Source organism: Heterocephalus glaber, unplaced genomic scaffold (assembly GCF_053883595.1).
Source record: "Heterocephalus glaber isolate CG9 unplaced genomic scaffold, H.glaber_assembly_v1.0 deba00001600, whole genome shotgun sequence".
Classification (NCBI taxonomy): Eukaryota; Metazoa; Chordata; class Mammalia; order Rodentia; family Bathyergidae; genus Heterocephalus; species Heterocephalus glaber.
In genome coordinates, this window is record NW_028258372.1 from 19551146 (window position 1) to 19568955 (window position 17810).

At 35.3% G+C, this 17810-nt stretch overlaps 2 protein-coding genes across 12 annotated transcripts in view; one reads left to right on the forward strand and one right to left on the reverse strand.

The window, feature by feature from the left end:
- The window catches only part of Cep350 (centrosomal protein 350), a 171732-nt gene that overhangs the window by 23053 nt on the left and 130869 nt on the right, over positions 1 to 17810 (reverse strand). For all 8 annotated transcript variants that reach the window (XM_087194408.1, XM_087194406.1, XM_087194407.1 and 5 more), the window contains 4 exons: positions 14384 to 14544; positions 11100 to 11236; positions 3063 to 3145; positions 12 to 1984 (listed from right to left, as the gene is read on the reverse strand). In XM_087194408.1, the coding sequence (XP_087050534.1) occupies positions 12 to 1984; positions 3063 to 3145; positions 11100 to 11236; positions 14384 to 14544 (2354 nt within the window). The remainder of the gene's footprint in view (positions 1 to 11; positions 1985 to 3062; positions 3146 to 11099; positions 11237 to 14383; positions 14545 to 17810) is intronic.
- Positions 1 to 17810, forward strand: part of LOC147823126 (uncharacterized) — a 156749-nt gene that overhangs the window by 12182 nt on the left and 126757 nt on the right. For 2 of the 4 annotated variants that reach the window (XM_087194410.1, XM_087194411.1), the window contains exon 2: positions 11382 to 12433. The exons of the other annotated variants lie outside the window; for them this stretch is intronic. In XM_087194410.1, the coding sequence (XP_087050536.1) occupies positions 11386 to 11751 (366 nt within the window). In that variant the 5' untranslated portion in view covers positions 11382 to 11385 and the 3' untranslated portion in view covers positions 11752 to 12433. Of the gene's footprint in view, positions 1 to 11381; positions 12434 to 17810 lie in introns of those variants that run through there. 4 annotated transcript variants of the gene reach the window in all.

Genomic DNA, 17810 nt, shown 5'->3' on the forward strand with positions numbered 1-17810 from the left:
GAAATACTTACAGGTCTGGGACACATATCTGGAGAGGAAATCTCTTCTTTTTCATCTTCCAATTCAGACCTTAAATAGCAGACTGGAACACCGATTGACTGTTCCTCATGATTTTGGGATGTTACTTTCTTTTGATCATCATCAAGAAATTCCTGGTTACTAAGCTGAATTTTCTCATCCTTTGCTTTCTTGATTTGCTGCAGTTGACTGACGGTGTCCTTCACAACAACTTTTAGTAAACTTTCTGCCAGTAAGCTAACTGTTTCCAGTTGTTGCTTTGACCTTTTTTCTTCATTGAGTGATGACTTTAGCTGGGCTTCTAACTGGTTTTTTTCTTTTGCTAAAAGGTCTAGAAGTGGGGTAGAAAGCTTTTCTGAAACTTCAGAATATATACTCCCTTCCTTTTCTGTGAATGGTTGTTGTTTCTGCAATTCTTTACAAAGGGTACTGTTTAAAGTATCATCTTCTGCAGCAATGGAAATCTTTTCTGTGGCACCAGAAAGGTCTTTGTTATCTTTTAAATATATCAGTGAACCCACTGAAGATTGCTGGTGGACATGAGCTTCGTGTACCCCAGAAATGTCCCACATATTGTCTGTTTCTATTTTAAGGCTTCTATCTCTATCCACTGAGGTTTCTATATTGTGCATACTAAGTAGAGATTTCTCATAAAAATATTCAGCTGCATCTTTTTCTGTATCTTTAAAAACATCTGTATCTTTTTGTTCTTGATTACAGTGTTGATACTGTTCATCTGAGCAACAGTCTTCATCTTCATTTATGTCTATATAGTCATTAAAGTTTTCTAGAATGTGAGATATTTTTTGAGGAGGAGCAAAAATACCATGCTTATCTCTGCACACAAAATATACAATGCCATCATATGTTCCATTATTATTTCCTTCAGGTTTATCTAACTCCACTCCAGCCCAAAATCCTTTAGCAAAACTAGTCTCACCTTTGAATCGAAGAGTTCCTGGCTGAACATTGCCAATCAACACCCTATCACCAATGCAGAAATCAAGTAACTCATCTGCAACAGAAATTGAAGCCAAGGGAAGGGATTCAGTAACTCCCTGTTCATGCTCTACATCACTTCGCTCCTTACTTTTCATCAGCTCAGTAGGGGACTTCAGTTCCAACAACCTTTCAGAATGGACATTGCTATGAACAGAAAGGCTTTTCTCACCTAGGCACTCACTGATTTCATCATCACTGCTGAAGCTGGTGGCTTTACTTTGAGAGTTCCTTGTTGGCTGTGACTTATCTCTGCAAGAGTGAGAGTTTTTAAGTGACAACAAAGATGACACCTCAGAGTCATCTTTATACAATTCAGCTGAAATTTCTTTCTTGAAAGAAGATCCTTCAAAATCTTCAGAGTATGACAATTCTTTAGGAGAAAAAAGATGTTCTGACAAAGATAAGTCCCTTTCCTCTTGGTTCTTTTGTTCATGAATATCTTTTCCTGGCTGGATGTCTGGAGTACGGTCTCTATCTTGATCTGACTTTCTTTCTTTTAGTATTTCCTCTTTTTTATGAAGGCTTTCAATGGCCAATCTAACTAAATCTTTCTGAACATTTACAGAATCTGAAGGAAGATCTTTCTTTACAAGAATTTCAGATGAGTTTTCCCATTTCAGTAAGGTATCAGTTTTCCCAGATGGTTTAGAATAGGCATCTTCAATCTCACTCTCTTTCAATTTTGCATATTCTGCTTTCTGTGTTTCTGATTTTTTACTAGATTCTTCAACCTTGGCTTCTGACACATCAAAAATTCTATTAGGGGCATTTAATTCCTTGAGAAAAGGTAATGAAAAAACATTTTCTAGAGAATCTCCAGATTCTGCCCTGGCTTTCCTTGATGATCTGAGAATTGGAGAAGGAGTTTGCAAATATTCTTCAGTTTGAATGTCCAATTCAATCATTTTCTTTGCATACGCAGATAAAGACCTTTCTGATCTTTCAGAACCTGACAATGAAGCATCTTAAGGAAAAAAAAAAAATCACATCAAAATTAATCACAATCTCTCAATTTCTAAGACTCAACTGTAAATAAAAGCCAAATCCCAGTGAAGAAAAACTGTCAATAATGACCTATTTTGATTATCATGTAAGTTTTTCATCTAAGAGAATATAATGTATCAATAACAAAACATTTAAAAATTTTAAAGTTTGGAACAATCTCTACCCTTTCCCTTTTACTCTTTCTGTAGTACTGGGGATTTGAACCAAGGGCCATGCACAGTGTTCTACCACTGAGCTATATTCCAGTCCTTTTTTTTACAATTTTCTTTTTTGTTGTTTTTTTTTTAGACAGAGTCCCACTATGTAGTCCAGGCTGGCCTTGAACTCATGGTGATCTTCTTCCATTCTCAGCCTCTTGAGTGCTACTGGTAGGATTACAGGTGCACACTACCACTCCCGCCTTGAAATTATTTCTTTTTTTGTTGTTGGTACCGGGGATCAAACTCAGGACCTTGTGCTTGCAAGGCAGGGAGTGGAACCACTGAGCTAAATCCCTGGCCCTTGAAATTATTTCCAAAGTGTTGTCTTAACTTACAAAGTGAAGAAAAATAGAGCTATATTTATGGAGTTTTGTATGATTATACTCAAATTATGAAAAAACAAAATTGTACGATAGATATTATACACATCCTTCAAATAGGAAACCAAAGAGGAAGAGATAAATATATCTGTACTTTTAAAAGAATGAATTTTTGGAGATTGCAACTAAGCTCTCAATGTTTAAAAAAAAAAAAGGAATTATTTCTGCAAATGTAGCATTTGAAGAGCTAAATTTATAAAATAAGAGCAAAGAATGATATAATGAATTAATAAATCGAATTAAATTTTTAATTCAAATCTTTATTTTGTTACTGATACTAAGAAGGCTTTTTTATACATTGGTTTTATTTCCTCACTGATTAATATTTTATTTTCAATAATTTTTCTTTTTAATTGAAAAAAGTATCTAATGTAAATAAATAAAAATAATACAATAAAATAACTTAGCACAAATCCTTAGACTACATAGATACAACGTATTTTCTCTAGCTACATACCAATATGCTCAGCAATAGACTCCAAGGATCCTCTGGAACGTTCTGACTCTGTTAGTGATTTCCAGTTTTTTGCTGTTTCAGATCTGAAGTAGAAAAATTAATAAGCAGAAATAAATATATTGCTGAATCTACAATAAAGGACAACAAAAAAGGATTCTTAAACAATTCTTTTCTCCACGTCAGTATTTAAATCTTTTCCACTTTGTCTGCGACTCTCACCAACAATGAAGGGTTCCTTTCTCCCCACAACTCCACCAGCATTTGTTATTGGTTGCTTTCTTGATAATAGCCATTCTTTCTTGGGTGAGGTGGAATCTCAGTGTTGTTTTCATCTGCATCTCTCGAATGACCAGTGATGTTGAACATTTTTTCATATATTTATTTGCTGCTTTTACTTCTTCTGAGAAATGTCTGTTCATTTCAGATAACCATTTTTGAATTGGGTCTTTATATTTGGGGGGGGGGGTCTGATTTTTTGGTGGGGTACCAGGGATTGAACTCAGGACCTTGTACATGCAAGGCAGGCAGTGCAACCACTGAGCTAAATCCCTGGTCCGGGGTCTGATTTTTTTAAGTTCTTTATATATTCTAGATAGTAGTCCTTTGTCTGAGAAGCAGCTGATAAAAAAGAATATATTTTCATTTGTTAACTATCTCTCAACTCATTTCCAAATAGTACTATACCTTTTTTTGCATAAAACCTTTCAATAGTTAAAAAAGTATCTCATACTTGGTAGAATTTTGACCACTTTCTTCCTATTTTACAATACATATTATACATTTTGGTCCTTATTTACACTTTCAATTTCTCACATCAGAGAGACAATGCAATAATTACACATGTTCGATTTATTTCACTTAACAGTATAGTTTCAAAGTGCATCCATTTACCTAGAAGTGTCTTAAGTTTATCCTTCTTTATGGATGAATAGTACTTGATTATATATATAAACCACATCTTTTTAATCCATTCATCAGCTGACAGGCATTGGGTCGTTTCCAAAATTTAGCTATTACAAACGGTGCCACTATAAACATGGGTATGGATATATCACTGTGGAATGATGTTTTTAATTCTTTTGGGAAGATACCTAGAAGGGCAATAGCTAGAGCAAATGGGAGCTCTAATTCTAGTTTTTTGAGGAATCTCCACACTGATTTCCACAATGGTTGCACCAGTCTACACTCCCACCAGCAGTGGAGAAGGGTTTTTTCCCACAGCCCCATCAGCATTTGTTGTTGGTTGATCTCTTGATAACAGCCATATTTTCTGGAGTGAGATGGAATCTCAGTGTTGTTTTAATATGTAACTCTTGAATGAGCAGTGATGTTGAACATTTTTTTATGTATTTATTTGCTGTTTCTACTTCTTCATCTGAGAACGTATTCATCTTAGATGCTCATTTTTGCATTGGGTCTTTAAATTTAGGGGGACGGTCTGATTTTTTTTCAATTCTTTATATGTTCTTAATATTAGTCTTTTGTCTGAGGAACCACTGGCTAAAATTCTTTCCCACTCTGTGGGTTGTCTCTTCACTCTGTTGGTGATTTCTTTTGCTGTGCAAAAGCTTTTTAATACGATGAGATCCTAGTTGTTGATTCTTTGTAGTATTTCCCATGCAGTCAAGGTTTTGCTCACAAAGTCTTTGCCTACTCCTATGTCCTCAAGCATTCTACCTATTCTCTCCACAGATTGTGCTTCTGTTTTAATATTTAGATCTTTAATCTATTTTGATTTTAGTTTAGTACACGGTGAGAGACATGAGTTTAGTGTTAGCCTTCAGCATGTAGAAAGACAGTTTTTCCAGTACCATTTTTTTTTTGGTACCAGGGATCAAACTTGGGACCTCACGCTTTCGAGGCACGTGGCGGAACCACTGAACTAAACCCCCAGCCCATCCAGTACCACTTATTGAAGAGGCTATCTTTCTTCCACTGAATGTGTTTGGACCCTTTGTCAAAGATAAGGTGGCTAAGTGTGTTTGGACTGTATTTGCATCTTCTAATCTGTTCCACTGATCCTCAGGTCTGTTTTTTTGCAGGTACCATGCTCTTTTCATCACAGTAGCTCTTTAGTATAATTTCAAGTCAGGGATTGTGATGCTCCTGCCTTGCCTTTGTTGCCCAGAACTGTTTTTGCTATTCTAGGTCTCTTCCAATTCCAAATGAATTTTAGGAATAATTTCTCTAGTTCTATGAGGCATGCTAATGGTATTTTGACTGGAATTGCATTAAATCTGTGTAATAATTTTGGGAATATGGCCATTTTATTTATTATGTTGGTTCTTCCTACCCATAAGCAAGGGCTATCTTTCCATTTTCTGATATCCTCTTCAATTCCTTTTTTCAGAGTAATTTTCAATGTAAACATCTTTTACTTCCTTTGTGAGATTGGTTCCTAAGTATTTCATTTTTTCAATGCTGTGGTGAAAGGTGTTGTTTCCCTAATTTCTCAGTGTTTGTTATTTCTGTGCAGGAATGCTATTGGTTTGCTAAGTGTTCACTTTGTATCCAGCTATGCTACTGAATTTGGTTATTAAATCTAAAAGTCTTTTGGTGGAGATTTTGGGGTCTACTATGTAGAGTATTATTTCATCCACAAATAATGATAATTTCACTTTTTCCTTTCCTATCTTTATTCCTCTTATTTCTTTCTCTTGTCTAATTGCTCTGGCTAATGTTTCCAGAACTATATTGAATAGGAGTGGTGACACTGGACATCCTTGTCTTGTTCCTGATTTTAGAGTGAAAGCTTTCAGTTTTTGATCATTTATTATGATGTTGGCTGTTAGTTTGTCATAAATGGGTTTTATCAGATTGAGATAAAGACCATCTATTCCAATTCTCTGTAGGGTTTTTTATCATGAATAAGTGTTGGACTTTGTCAAATGCATTTTCCTTGTGTACTGAGATGATCATGTGATTTCTGTCTTTGGTTCTGTTGATGTGGTGTCTTGCATTTATTGATTTGTATATGTTGAACCATCCTAGCATCCCACTTTGTCTCAGTGTATAACCTTCTTGATGATTTGTTGCAATCGCCAGTATCTTATTGAGGATTTTTTTCATCTATGTTCATTAGGGAGATTGACTGGTAGTTCTCTTTTCTGGTTGGGTCTTTCTTTGGTTTTGATATCAGGGTAATACTTGCTTCCAGGAATGATTTTGGGAGTATTGCTTCCCTTTCAATTTCACTGAAGAGTTTGAAGAGTAGTGTCATTAGAGCTTCTCTAAATTTTTTTGTAGAATTCAGCAGTGAAACCATCAGGACCTGGGCTTTTCTTTGTTGGTTATATTTTCAATTTCATTGACATTGTGTTATTTAGAATTTTTATATCTTCTTGATTCAGTTTTGGTAATTCAAATGTATCTAGGAATCTGTCCATTTCTTGTTTTCTCTATCTTATTAAGAGTACAGGTTCCTGAAGTAGGTACTGATGATCTTCTGGATTCTACAGGACCTGTTATGAATTTTTTTTTGATACTGGGGATCGAACTCAGGTCCTTGCACTTGCGCAGCAGGCGGCGAAACCACTGAGCTAAATCCCCAGCCCTACAAGACCCGTTATAATTTCATCCTTTTCATTCCTAATTGCATGAATTTGAGTCTATCCTTTCCTTTTTGTGATAAGGGTGCCTAATGGTTTATTAATTTTATTTAATCTTTCAAAGAACCAACTCTTCAATTCATTGATTCTTTGTACTGTTTTCTTGGTCTCAATTGCATTAATTTCTGCTCTGATCTTTATAATTTCCTCCCTTGTATGAACTTTAGGCTTGACTTGTTCTTTTTCGAGATGAGGTTCAACATTAGGTTATTTGAGCACATTCTGCTTTCCTAATGTGAGAATTTACTGGTACAAATTTCCTTCTTAGGATTGCTTTCATTGTGTCCCATAAGCTCCAATATGTTGTATTAGCATTATCATTTAATTGTATATACTGTTTAATTTCTTCTTTAATTTCATCTGTGACCCACTGGTTGTTCAGGAGGGTGCTATTTAATTTTCATGTGTTTATGGAATTTTTGTGGTCTCTTTTGCTGTTGATTTCCAATTTCACTGCACTATGGTCAGACAATATGCATGGGATAATTTCAGTTCCTTTGGATTTACTTAAGCATATTCTGTTGGCTAGTATGTTGTCTGTTTTGGAGAACCTCCCATGCGCAGGTAAAAAGAATGTGTATTTTGATGTTGTAGGGTGGAACACTCTGTAGACATCCACTAATTCCATTTGTTCACAGGTTTGGTTCAGTTCTGATATTTCTTTGTGGATCTTTTGTCTAGTTGATCTATTTGTGGCAGTGGGGTACTGAGGTCCTCCATTACAATTGTATTAATGCTTATCTGATTTTTCATGTCTGTTAATATTTGTTTTATGGGGCTGGGGATTTAGCTCAGTGGTTCCACTGCCTGCCCTGCAAGCACAAGGTCCCAAATTCAATCTCCGGTGCCAAAATTAAAATTGTTTTATGTAGTTCGGTGCACTGGTATTTGGTGCATATATATTTATGATTATCTCTTCCTCTTGGATTGTTCCCTTAGCAATTATGTAGTGACTTTGTCTCTTCTGATCAGTCTTGGCTTGAAGTCCACTTTGTCTGCAAATAGAAGAGCTACCTCCGGTTTTTTCTGGGTTCCTGTCACATGGAGTATTGTTTTCCATTCTTTGACTTTCAGTCTATGAATTTCTTTTTTAGTTAAATGTGTTTCTTGTATGCAGCAAATTGTTAGATCTTGTTTCTTGATCCATTCTGCTAGTCTGTTTCCTCTGATTGGTGAGTTGAACCCATTTACATTGATGGTTATAACTGAACTATATTGGCTTATCCTTGTCATGTTATTTTCCTGCTGTTGGTTCCTTGTCTTTACCCTGTTTAATTGCTTGTCCTGCCTGGTGGCTTCTTTCTATTGGTGTTCTTGGAGTTGTGGTCTTCATTATCTCTTTCTAAAATATTCTTCAGTGCATTTTATAAAGCTGGTTTAGTGGTCATGAATTTCTGCAGTTGTTCTTTGCCATGGAACGTATCTTATTTTTCTATTGAATTTAAAAGATAGTTTTGCAGGGTACATCAATCTGGGTTGGAGGTTGTTCTCTTTTAGGACCCAAAAAACTTCACACCAGGTTCTCCTTGATTTAAGGGTTTATGTTGAGAAGTCTGCTGTGATTCTGATGGGCTTTCCTTTATGGGTGATTTGTTTCTTTTTCTCTAACAGCTTTTAATATTCTGTTCTTGTGTTGAATTTCTGGGTTCTTGATAATTATATGCCTTGGTGTAGATTTATTTTGGTCAAGGCTAATTGGAGTTCTATATGCCTTAATTATTTGTGTGTCAAATTCTTTTTCCATGTATGGGAAGTTTTCTGCCATTACTGTGAATAGGTTTTTTATGGCATTTGCACTATCTCCAGCTTTGTCATTAACTCTGATCAGTCTTGTACTGTTTCTCTTTGCATCATCTCATAGCTGTTGGATTACTTTTTCATGGTCTCTTGCCATTTTTAAGATAACTTTCTTCTCATGGTCATTAACTGCAATCCTGTCTTCTAGATCAGAACTCTTGTCCTTGCTTTTCTTCAATCTATTGCATAGACTTTCAATGGAATTTTTAATCCCCTGGAGGTCTGTTTGAATCTGTTTCATAGATTCTATTTCTTTCCTATGTTGGGCATTCATGGTTTCCATAATTTACCTAAGCCCTCTATTTTTTTTTTTTGTTTTGTCTAGTGTAGATTCACTGAGCATATCCTTCATTTTGATCATTTATTTTTTTAACTGAGAGATTGTTTTCTATGTAGCCTCATGTATCTGTGTTTTTACTTCTGCTTCTATCATTTCAGAAAATTCAGGTGGGTGACTTCCAATTTTCCCTAACTCATTGTCCCCTGGACTTGTCCTAGGTGGGCTGGAGGTCTGAGACTGCATTTTGCTTCTGCATCCTGTCTTTTTTTTTTTTTTTTGGTTTAATTTTCTTTTCTGTATTGATGCTATATTGATGGTAGATAGCTTTATCATTACTATTGAGGCTTCCCTAGGAAATGTCTAGTCCTCAGAGATGTCTTCTAGCCATATATGGTTCTTGGTCTTTGTGTCCGTCCAAAGATCTTACCTTCTCAATTTATTAAGGATCAGAAGTTGCTATTTATTTGGTTCAGTACACAGTCCTTTGGTGATGATTATGGCCCCAGACAATCACAGTGTTGTCATACAAGGGAGAACAACTGATTACAACAGGCATGACATTTTTAAGCAGTAATATTTGGCTTCTATTGTCTCTTTATATTGACCACAAATGTTATTTTATCATATTTAGTACTCAGCTTCCTTTTATTCTTTTTGAATGTGTATTTTCTCGGCTTTAACACTATGTATACAGGGGTCATCCTCAATGACCTCTGACAATTCTACAGGATAATTCCACTTAAATGAATTATGGCACCTCAAAACTAAAATTATAAGCTTCTCACAAAATGATCCACTTTTCTATTTAATTTAATGGAACCCTGACCCCATTAACTCCCAGGAGAAAACTGGAAATAATTTCTTTTTCTTCCTCATTGAGCACTTTAACTAGTCAAATCTACTTCTTAAATATTCCTAAAATATGTCTCCTGTTTTCTCGTCTTATGTCCTGCTGCTCATTTGAGGCCTAGCTTAGATTACCTTTCTTTTGGCTTTTAAGCTTACTTGTTTTTATCTTTCCTCCATATTGTGGTCAGAATAATCTGTGTACACACACAAATCTGTCATTCTCTGGTTAAATCAATCAATCATCAATCAATGTATCTATCTACCTATCTTTCGTCTCTTCTCTCCCCTGCTCCCATTCTTTTCTCTCCTCCTGGGGACTGAACCCAGGCTCTCACACATGCTAAGCACATGCTCTGCCATAGAGCTACAACCCTAGTCCCTGGTTAAAAATTTTTAGTTACTTGATAAGGTAACCTATAAAGCCGTAGGTAGAAATTAAAATAAAACATAGTTTATAATGTAATGAGAAAATGCACAAGTAACAAAAATACAAACAAAATCTAAGCAGAAAAATCCTGAGAGGAAATATGTCCGTTTCACATAATAATAGTTAATATATAATGCTTACAGGGCCTATTATGTTATAGGGCCTATTATGTCTTTAAACTTTTACAAGTATATTAATCATGTATTACTTTGTTTAATAGAAATATAAATCCCTATTAAAAAACTGAAGCACAGAGAGTTTAAATAACTTGCTAAAAGGATACAAACCCAAATATATTTTATTATAACGAGCCTGTATTACTTTTGTAACAAATAAAAAATCTCCAAATACTTTTGAAAACAACCTTTGAGGGCTCCATATGTTCTAAAAGATAAAATACAAACTCGGAATAAGTGAGTATAGGCTTTCAAAATTCAGTTTTTAGTTACTTTTCTGCTAACTCTACCAATGTCCTATTGTGTTCAGCTCCCATGGTACACCAATATATTTTCTGCTTTTGGTCATCCACGAATGGCCTTCTCTTTGAAATGTCCCCATTTCTCAGTTACACTGACCTAACCCATACTCATTATGCCAAAGATTTAGTTTAAATATTATAACCTGACTATAGATTATAAAGGATGTTTTGATAAACATACTCACGCAAATAAAGATTTTTGATACTCTATATTTGATCAAACTTATTTTCCAAAAGTGGGATTACCATGGTCAAAGGTTACCCAGTTTTGGACTCTAAAACACTGCCAAATTGTATTTTGAAACATGTATGTTAACTTGCAATGCTACCATTAGCAATGTTGGAGAGTACTATTTTCTTTGCACCCCCTAAACTGAAGGATTAAAATCTGTTCCATATTATATAGGATTTAAAAAATCTGTACCATTATAAATTTGTTTGATATACACAATATTTTTTACTTTTGTAAAGCTAAGTCTATAAACAGTATCTTTATTTTTATAATTTCATAGGTACTTAGAAGATAAACTTCTACCAAAAATCTTTTATTTCTTTCTCAAACAAGGAAGAATAAAGATAAGTTATCAAAAATTCCTACCTGTGTAGTGGAGGGGGCTTAATCTTGGGTTTTTCAGAAGTTGTGGAGAGTGTTTTAATCTGAGGTTTGGCTGTTGGTGATGTTTCCAAATCTCGGCTAAGCTCGGCTTCAGTTTTCTTAATGAATTCATCATATGACTAAGTTTAAAAAATCAAAGAAGTTACTGTGCAGAATTTTAAAAGAGAATATTAAAAATTTTTAAATAGTATAATTTAAATATTCAACCAGTAAAGACGATATGATTAAAGATCTCTCTCCCTGCTCCCTGGGTTCAATTCCCAGCAACATGCAGCAGAAGGTGCAGCAGCAGCAGAAGCTGATGCAGAAGCCGATGCAGAAGCCGATGCAGACACAGAAGCAGGAGAAAGGCAGGAGCAGCAGCAGAAGAAGAAGCAATAAAAAGAACAAAAAGAAACAGCAGAAGCAAAAGCAGAAGCAGAGGAAGAAGACACAAGTAGAAGAAGCAGAAACACAAGGAGCAGCAGCAGAAGTGGAAGGAGAAGAAGCAGAAGCAGGAACAAGAGCAGCAGCAGTAGTAGTAGTAGAAGCAGCAGCACAGCAGAAGAAGCAGAAGAAGCTGCAGCACCGGCAGCAGCAGCAGCAAAAGAAGAACAAGAAGCCGAAGCAACAGCAGAAGAGGAAGAAGCAGTAGCAGAAGAACAAGAACAAGAAGGATAAGAAGAATCAGAAGCTGAAGATTTCTTCTTAGAAAAAGAAATGATAGCCTCAATCTATAGAAATTTAATATTTGTTTCATATCCTGTCACAGTAAAAAATTTAACTTGTGTTTCACAGTCATCACCCATTCTGCAAACAAAACTATTAATTTATAATTGTAATTTGTATGACATCCAAAGGGATCCTTTTATCTATTATCTCTCCATTTTCCAAAAGGACTAAAATTTCTACTTTTGCAACTCTCACTACTACAGCTGTTTCGTCCAACACTGCATATTCAGTATCTACTCACAATGTGGCTCAAATTAGACTATCAATAAATGCTTATAGAATGAATGACTGGACATCTGTCAATTGATACAGATCCCTAAAATCTCTACTTTTACGGCTATCATTATCCATGTTCTCTTCATCTGAATTCTCAATGTTTTGATAAATTCCTGGTATTAAACACATACATTATCTTGGCATGATGATATATACCTGAAATCCCACCACTTGGAGGGCTGAGGCAAAAGGATTGAGAGTTGGAGGCCAGCCAAATCTCCAAAGTGAGATCTATCTCAAAAACCAAAATCGAATAAATAAAAAACCCAAAATATACATTAAACATTACCTACATGCCACACCTTGCTGGGTTTGTAAAAGGACTATGATTACTCAGATCTGAAAGCTATACTAATATGAGTACAATCCACTTATTATCTGTAATCAAATACAATCCAATTCCCAAGCCCCCTGCACTGGGGATTGAACCCAGGGCACTGTGCATGCTAGGGAAGTCCTGTACTGCTGGGCTGTATCCTCAGCCCATTTTAAAATTCTGAGACAGGGTCTTGCTAAGCTGCCCTGGCCTTGAACAAGAAGCCTCTGCTTCCCAAATAGCTGGGATTATAGGCATGGGCCACCATGACCAGCAGATTTATTTTTCATATGACCTGCCATGTATATCAGATATTATAATTTTAAAATTTAAATACAGAATTGTCATTTATTTTTATTTAAACCAATTAATAATCATTATATCTTAATCACTTTTCCTACTTCTAACATCTGTGCAAGTTATATTGTCTGTTTTATTTCTGTATTGTGTACCTGTGCAAATGTTTATTCTAAATCTGTTAACAAGTCTATTTATTATATGAAAGACAGTATGAAGGTTAAGAACACAGAATTTGGAATGAAAGCTAGATTAAAATCCTAGCTGTACCATTAATGAGCTGTATGTCCCTAGGAAAATCATTATTTTACTGAAACTGTTTCCTTATGTATAAAACAGGGATAATACCCATACTTTGTTGCTGTGAGGCTTAAATGAAAATTCTATAATTAACTAAGTTTGTGGCATATAAACACTTCAATTTGATGATTAAATTAATAAATTCCAGAGGAACTTGTGGTACACAAGTAAAGACCAAAAGGTAGAAATTCAAAGGCTGGGAATTTTGGCTAAATATAAAAACCACTTTCTAGCATTTAGAGTCTAACAATGAAACCAACTGCATTTTGAAATTTCCATTAGTGGAAGTTCAGGTAGAAGCTGGATGATCTTCTCTGGTGATGACGTGAGAAGGGTTTCTTGTGAAATAGGAGGTTCAGACTCATTCTATAATGACTGGTGATTTAGGACCTAGTGGTGACTGACAGAACATGGGTAACAGACAGTCAGAGGCAGGGACAACTAAGAGACTATGCAAATAATAGGGGCAAGAGGGCATAAGGGCCACAACCAGTTTGATGGCAGTAGGAATGGAAAAGGACAAGCAAGGACCTTTACATGAAAGAAGAATCAGTGGGAACTGGTGCTAAAGGGATAGAAAGAAACAGAATGAGGAAGACATTAAAGGCAGGTTTCTAGGCTAAGACAGAATCACAAAGGTACCTACAGCCTGGGAGAATTCAAGCTTAGAGTTATCATCCAAATAGTATAAAGAGTTGTGCTAATAAGTTGTGTGACACAAAGCCCAATCTGCTGAGGAAAAAGGCAGTAACAATTCCAGTAGCTAGAATTATTTCTCAATTTAATAATTCTTTAAGAAAGCATAGATATCAACCTTTCTTTCATGATAAGCCTAATCTTTCTAGGGAAAAAAAAAAGCCTGAATTGAATATTTTATTTTAATACTCAGTATTTTAATTTAATATTTAATGTTTTAAGCAAGATTTGTTTAGATCTCCTTAGAACATTTTTTTGGTACCGGGGATCAAACTCAGGACCTTGTGCTTGCGAGGCAGGCAGCAGAACCACTGATCCAAATCCCTAGTCCTCCTCAGAATTTTTTAAAGAATTAGGATAAAATATGACATCACACTAATATCGACAAATTCTAATTCATTATTAACAATATTAAAAACATTTTCAGTCCAACATGGGAACATGCCTGTATCCCAGCTACTCAGTAGGCTGAGGTAGGAAAATTGCAATTTCAAGGCCAGCCTGAGCCACCCTAGTGAGATGTTCTCAAAAGAAAGTACCCAGTGGTAGACCACTTGCCTAGTTATGTGCAAGACCCCGGGTTCAATCTCTAGTAGCAAAAAAGGTGGGGGAGGGGGATTTGCATATATATTAATCTTGATATTCAATCTCCCTTTTTCCTATGTCTAACCTCTAGCTGTTTAATCAGACTGGCTTCTTGTGCTTTCAGTCTTTCCTTTTGTCTTTTTTTCTGTTCCTTCTTCAACTGATCCACAACTGATTTTCTTTTCCGTAGCTCGTCCTTCAGAGCTCTGATCCTACCTTCAATGTCACTCTGGTCAGACGTAGTTTCTGAAAAAGATACAACATATGTTATTTAATTTTAACTAAAGAATAAAGTTAACTTAATAAATAGTAATGAAAAAGCTGTAATGTTAATATTTCATTTATAGTCAATCTAATACTTCACATTAAGAAATCTGAGCTTCTGAAAGAAATTTATTAGTGAAATGCATCCTTTATTTTCCATAAATCCCTTTTTCTTTTGTCTTGGTTCTTCCTATTTATTTTCGCTCTCTAATTATACTATTTGAAATTATAAATAAATCATTTTTTTCAGTACCAGGAATCGAACTCAGGACCTTGCACTTGCCAGGCAAGCATGGCTCCACTGAGCTACATCCCCAGCCCATATATAAATCTTAAGATGCCCTGTCTTGGTAAAATATGTAGCTGAAGTTTAAAATTTTTGGGTTAGTGAAATTTGTATATTCTGCAAGGAATTATTTCTGGTAATAATATATCACATTTAAGTGTTCTTTCCCTTAGTTATTAATGTATAGTTTAATATCTTAAAGTCACATTAAAATCCAGTCAAACCAAAATTTTATCATTTCAAATTGACTATAAATCATTAGCTCATTCCTTAAAAATACATAAAAGAGAGAAACTGTAAAGAAATAGATTCTGCTGTAACCTTTTTTTCACCCAGCACGGGAGATTAAACCCAGGGCCTTCACACTGAGCTATATACCCAGCTCCCCTACCCACCTTTTGTGTGTGTGTGTGTAAGGGTCCTGCTAAGACAAGTCATCTAGGCTGGGCTTGAACTTTCAATCCTCCTGCCTCAGCCTCTAAAAGTGCTAGGATTATAGGTGTGTGCCAACATGCCCAGCTGTACCTTTTTTTAAAGCTCCTAAGATACTTAAATTTACTGAAATATAGCTGGTTAAATCTTGTTTTCTCCCCAGTAATTCATACATACACATGAGATGTCCAGTCAGGGCAACATCACAAAAAAGCATGTTATTATTATGTATTATACATATACTATGAAAACAAACATGTATCATTTAAAGACACTGCTTATTTCACTACACATGGAAATTACATAGTATACAAATGACTGCTCTTTATACTACACCTCCTGGAACCACAAAATGGTGTCATTTCTACACGATAATGTTGAGTGAGCCATTTAATAGCCTAATAACCAAAATACTATTATATATAAATCTGAAGACTCAGATGTGCTATACAACATTACATTATAAAACAGGTTTTGATTAGGTTATTTGGATTAAATTGCCTAAGAACTAGTTAAGGAATTCATTTAAATGAAAAAAGATTATAGTCTTTTTAAAATGTTGTGATCCAAATGCCTGGGCTAGAAATAACAATTTTAGTTCCTGTCACTTCTGTAACATGGACTTAAGGTGTACTAGGAAAGTTTTACCTGCTCTATACCAGTAGTGGCATTATACCAAGCCCTTAGCATGGACAAAGCTCACAATTTATTGATCAACACTCATAAATTGAAGTAATGACAAAGACCAATTTTAAACTTTGGATCTATTACTTAGACCAATATCTAGACCTGACCAATATCTAGAATAATGTCTAGAACTGGTGTGAAGATAAGGTATGTGAACCATCTGGCACAGTACCTGGCATTTTTTTTTTCTTTTTTGGTACTAGGAATTGAACTTAGGGCCTTGCATTTGCCAGGCAGGCAGATGCGGCATCACTGAGCTACATCCCTGGCCCTAGTACCTGGAATATTATAAAAGCTCAAAAAATAAATAAATAAAAAGAGAATCAACCTAAAATGAAGTATATACAGTATACACAAGAGAACACTATTCAGCGCTACCTTCCAAGAAGAAAACTGTTATTTGTAACAATATGAATAACCCTGGAAAATATTACATCAAGTGAAATAAGTCAGGCAAAAAAAAGACAAATACCACATATTATGTTTTATATCTAGATGTACCCCCAAAGCCTCATGCACTTGTAGGCAAGATTTTTGGGAGGTGATTGGATCATGGGGGCACAATATTCAATGGTAGATTAGTCTATTTATGAGTTTCAGCTAAATGTGTTATTAGGAGGTAGGCCTGGTTGGAACAAGCAGATCACTTAGGTTGTGGCCTACAAGGGTATATGTCCCTCCCTGGCTCCTCCCTTTGATCTCTGCTTCCTGGCTGCCATAAAGTGAGCAGCTTTTTCTTTGCCATACTGGTTTCTTTGGAGCCAGCAGATCATGGACTGAAACCTTCTCCTTCAAGTTGTAGGTCACAGGTATTGTGTCTCAGCAATGAGAAAACTGCTTAAGACACCATGGGATCTCATATATATAAAATATAAAAGTCAAACTCACAGAACCCTGAGCTAAAAATCATCTAAGATGAAGCATAAATCCATAACTTTAAATCTTCTAAAACTGTATATTTTAGCCCAATAAGATTTATGTGCTTCCAAAAATTGACACTGTGTTACATGTTATAGACCACTACACTCCCATGACTTAAATTTCAATTTTGCCCCCAAAATAACTATTTTAAAAACTGTATATACAGTAAGTCCTCAACTTACAAACAAGTTCCATTTCAGAAGAATATTCATAACTCAGATTTATTTGTAATCCAACAAAGTGAGTTTTACACAGTACACTTGTGAATCTCATACAGGACACCTGTGAAAGTTCACAACTGTAAGTTGGGGACTTACTGTACTGAGATTTTCTAATTTTAAAGAATCTTTTCTTTTTCTTTTTTTTTTGAGACCAGATCTCACTATCTACTTCAGTCTGGCTTTGAACTCACTATTTAGTCCAGAATGACCTTGAATTTGCAGCAATCCTCCTGTCCCAGCCTCACAAGTGCTGAGATTACAAGTGTGTACTACCAACCAGGCTCTAATAAAAATATGTTTAACATCTAAGGTTGTGAAGATTTAATAGCAGTTGATGAAAAACTTGGGAGTTCCCAAGGACAGGGAAATGTTTATATATTAAGTACTAGAGAAACTAAAAGCAAACCAAAGGCAGTTAGAAATTAAATAAAAAGCCTGTAAGAGTAAACAGGAACATATTATTTCTGCCCAAATCTAGTATTTTACTGCATAATTTCAAGAACATATAAAAGAATCTCTAGCCGGGGATTTAGCTCAGTGGTTCCACCGCTTGCCTTGCAAGCGCAAGGTCCCGAGTTCGATCCCAGTACAAAAAAAAAATCTCTCAAATTTTTTAACCCAACCAATTCCCTATATGAATTCTGTATTGTTTTTATGAAATTCTCTTCTATGGGATTTTTTGAGGAGGTGGTAGACATGAG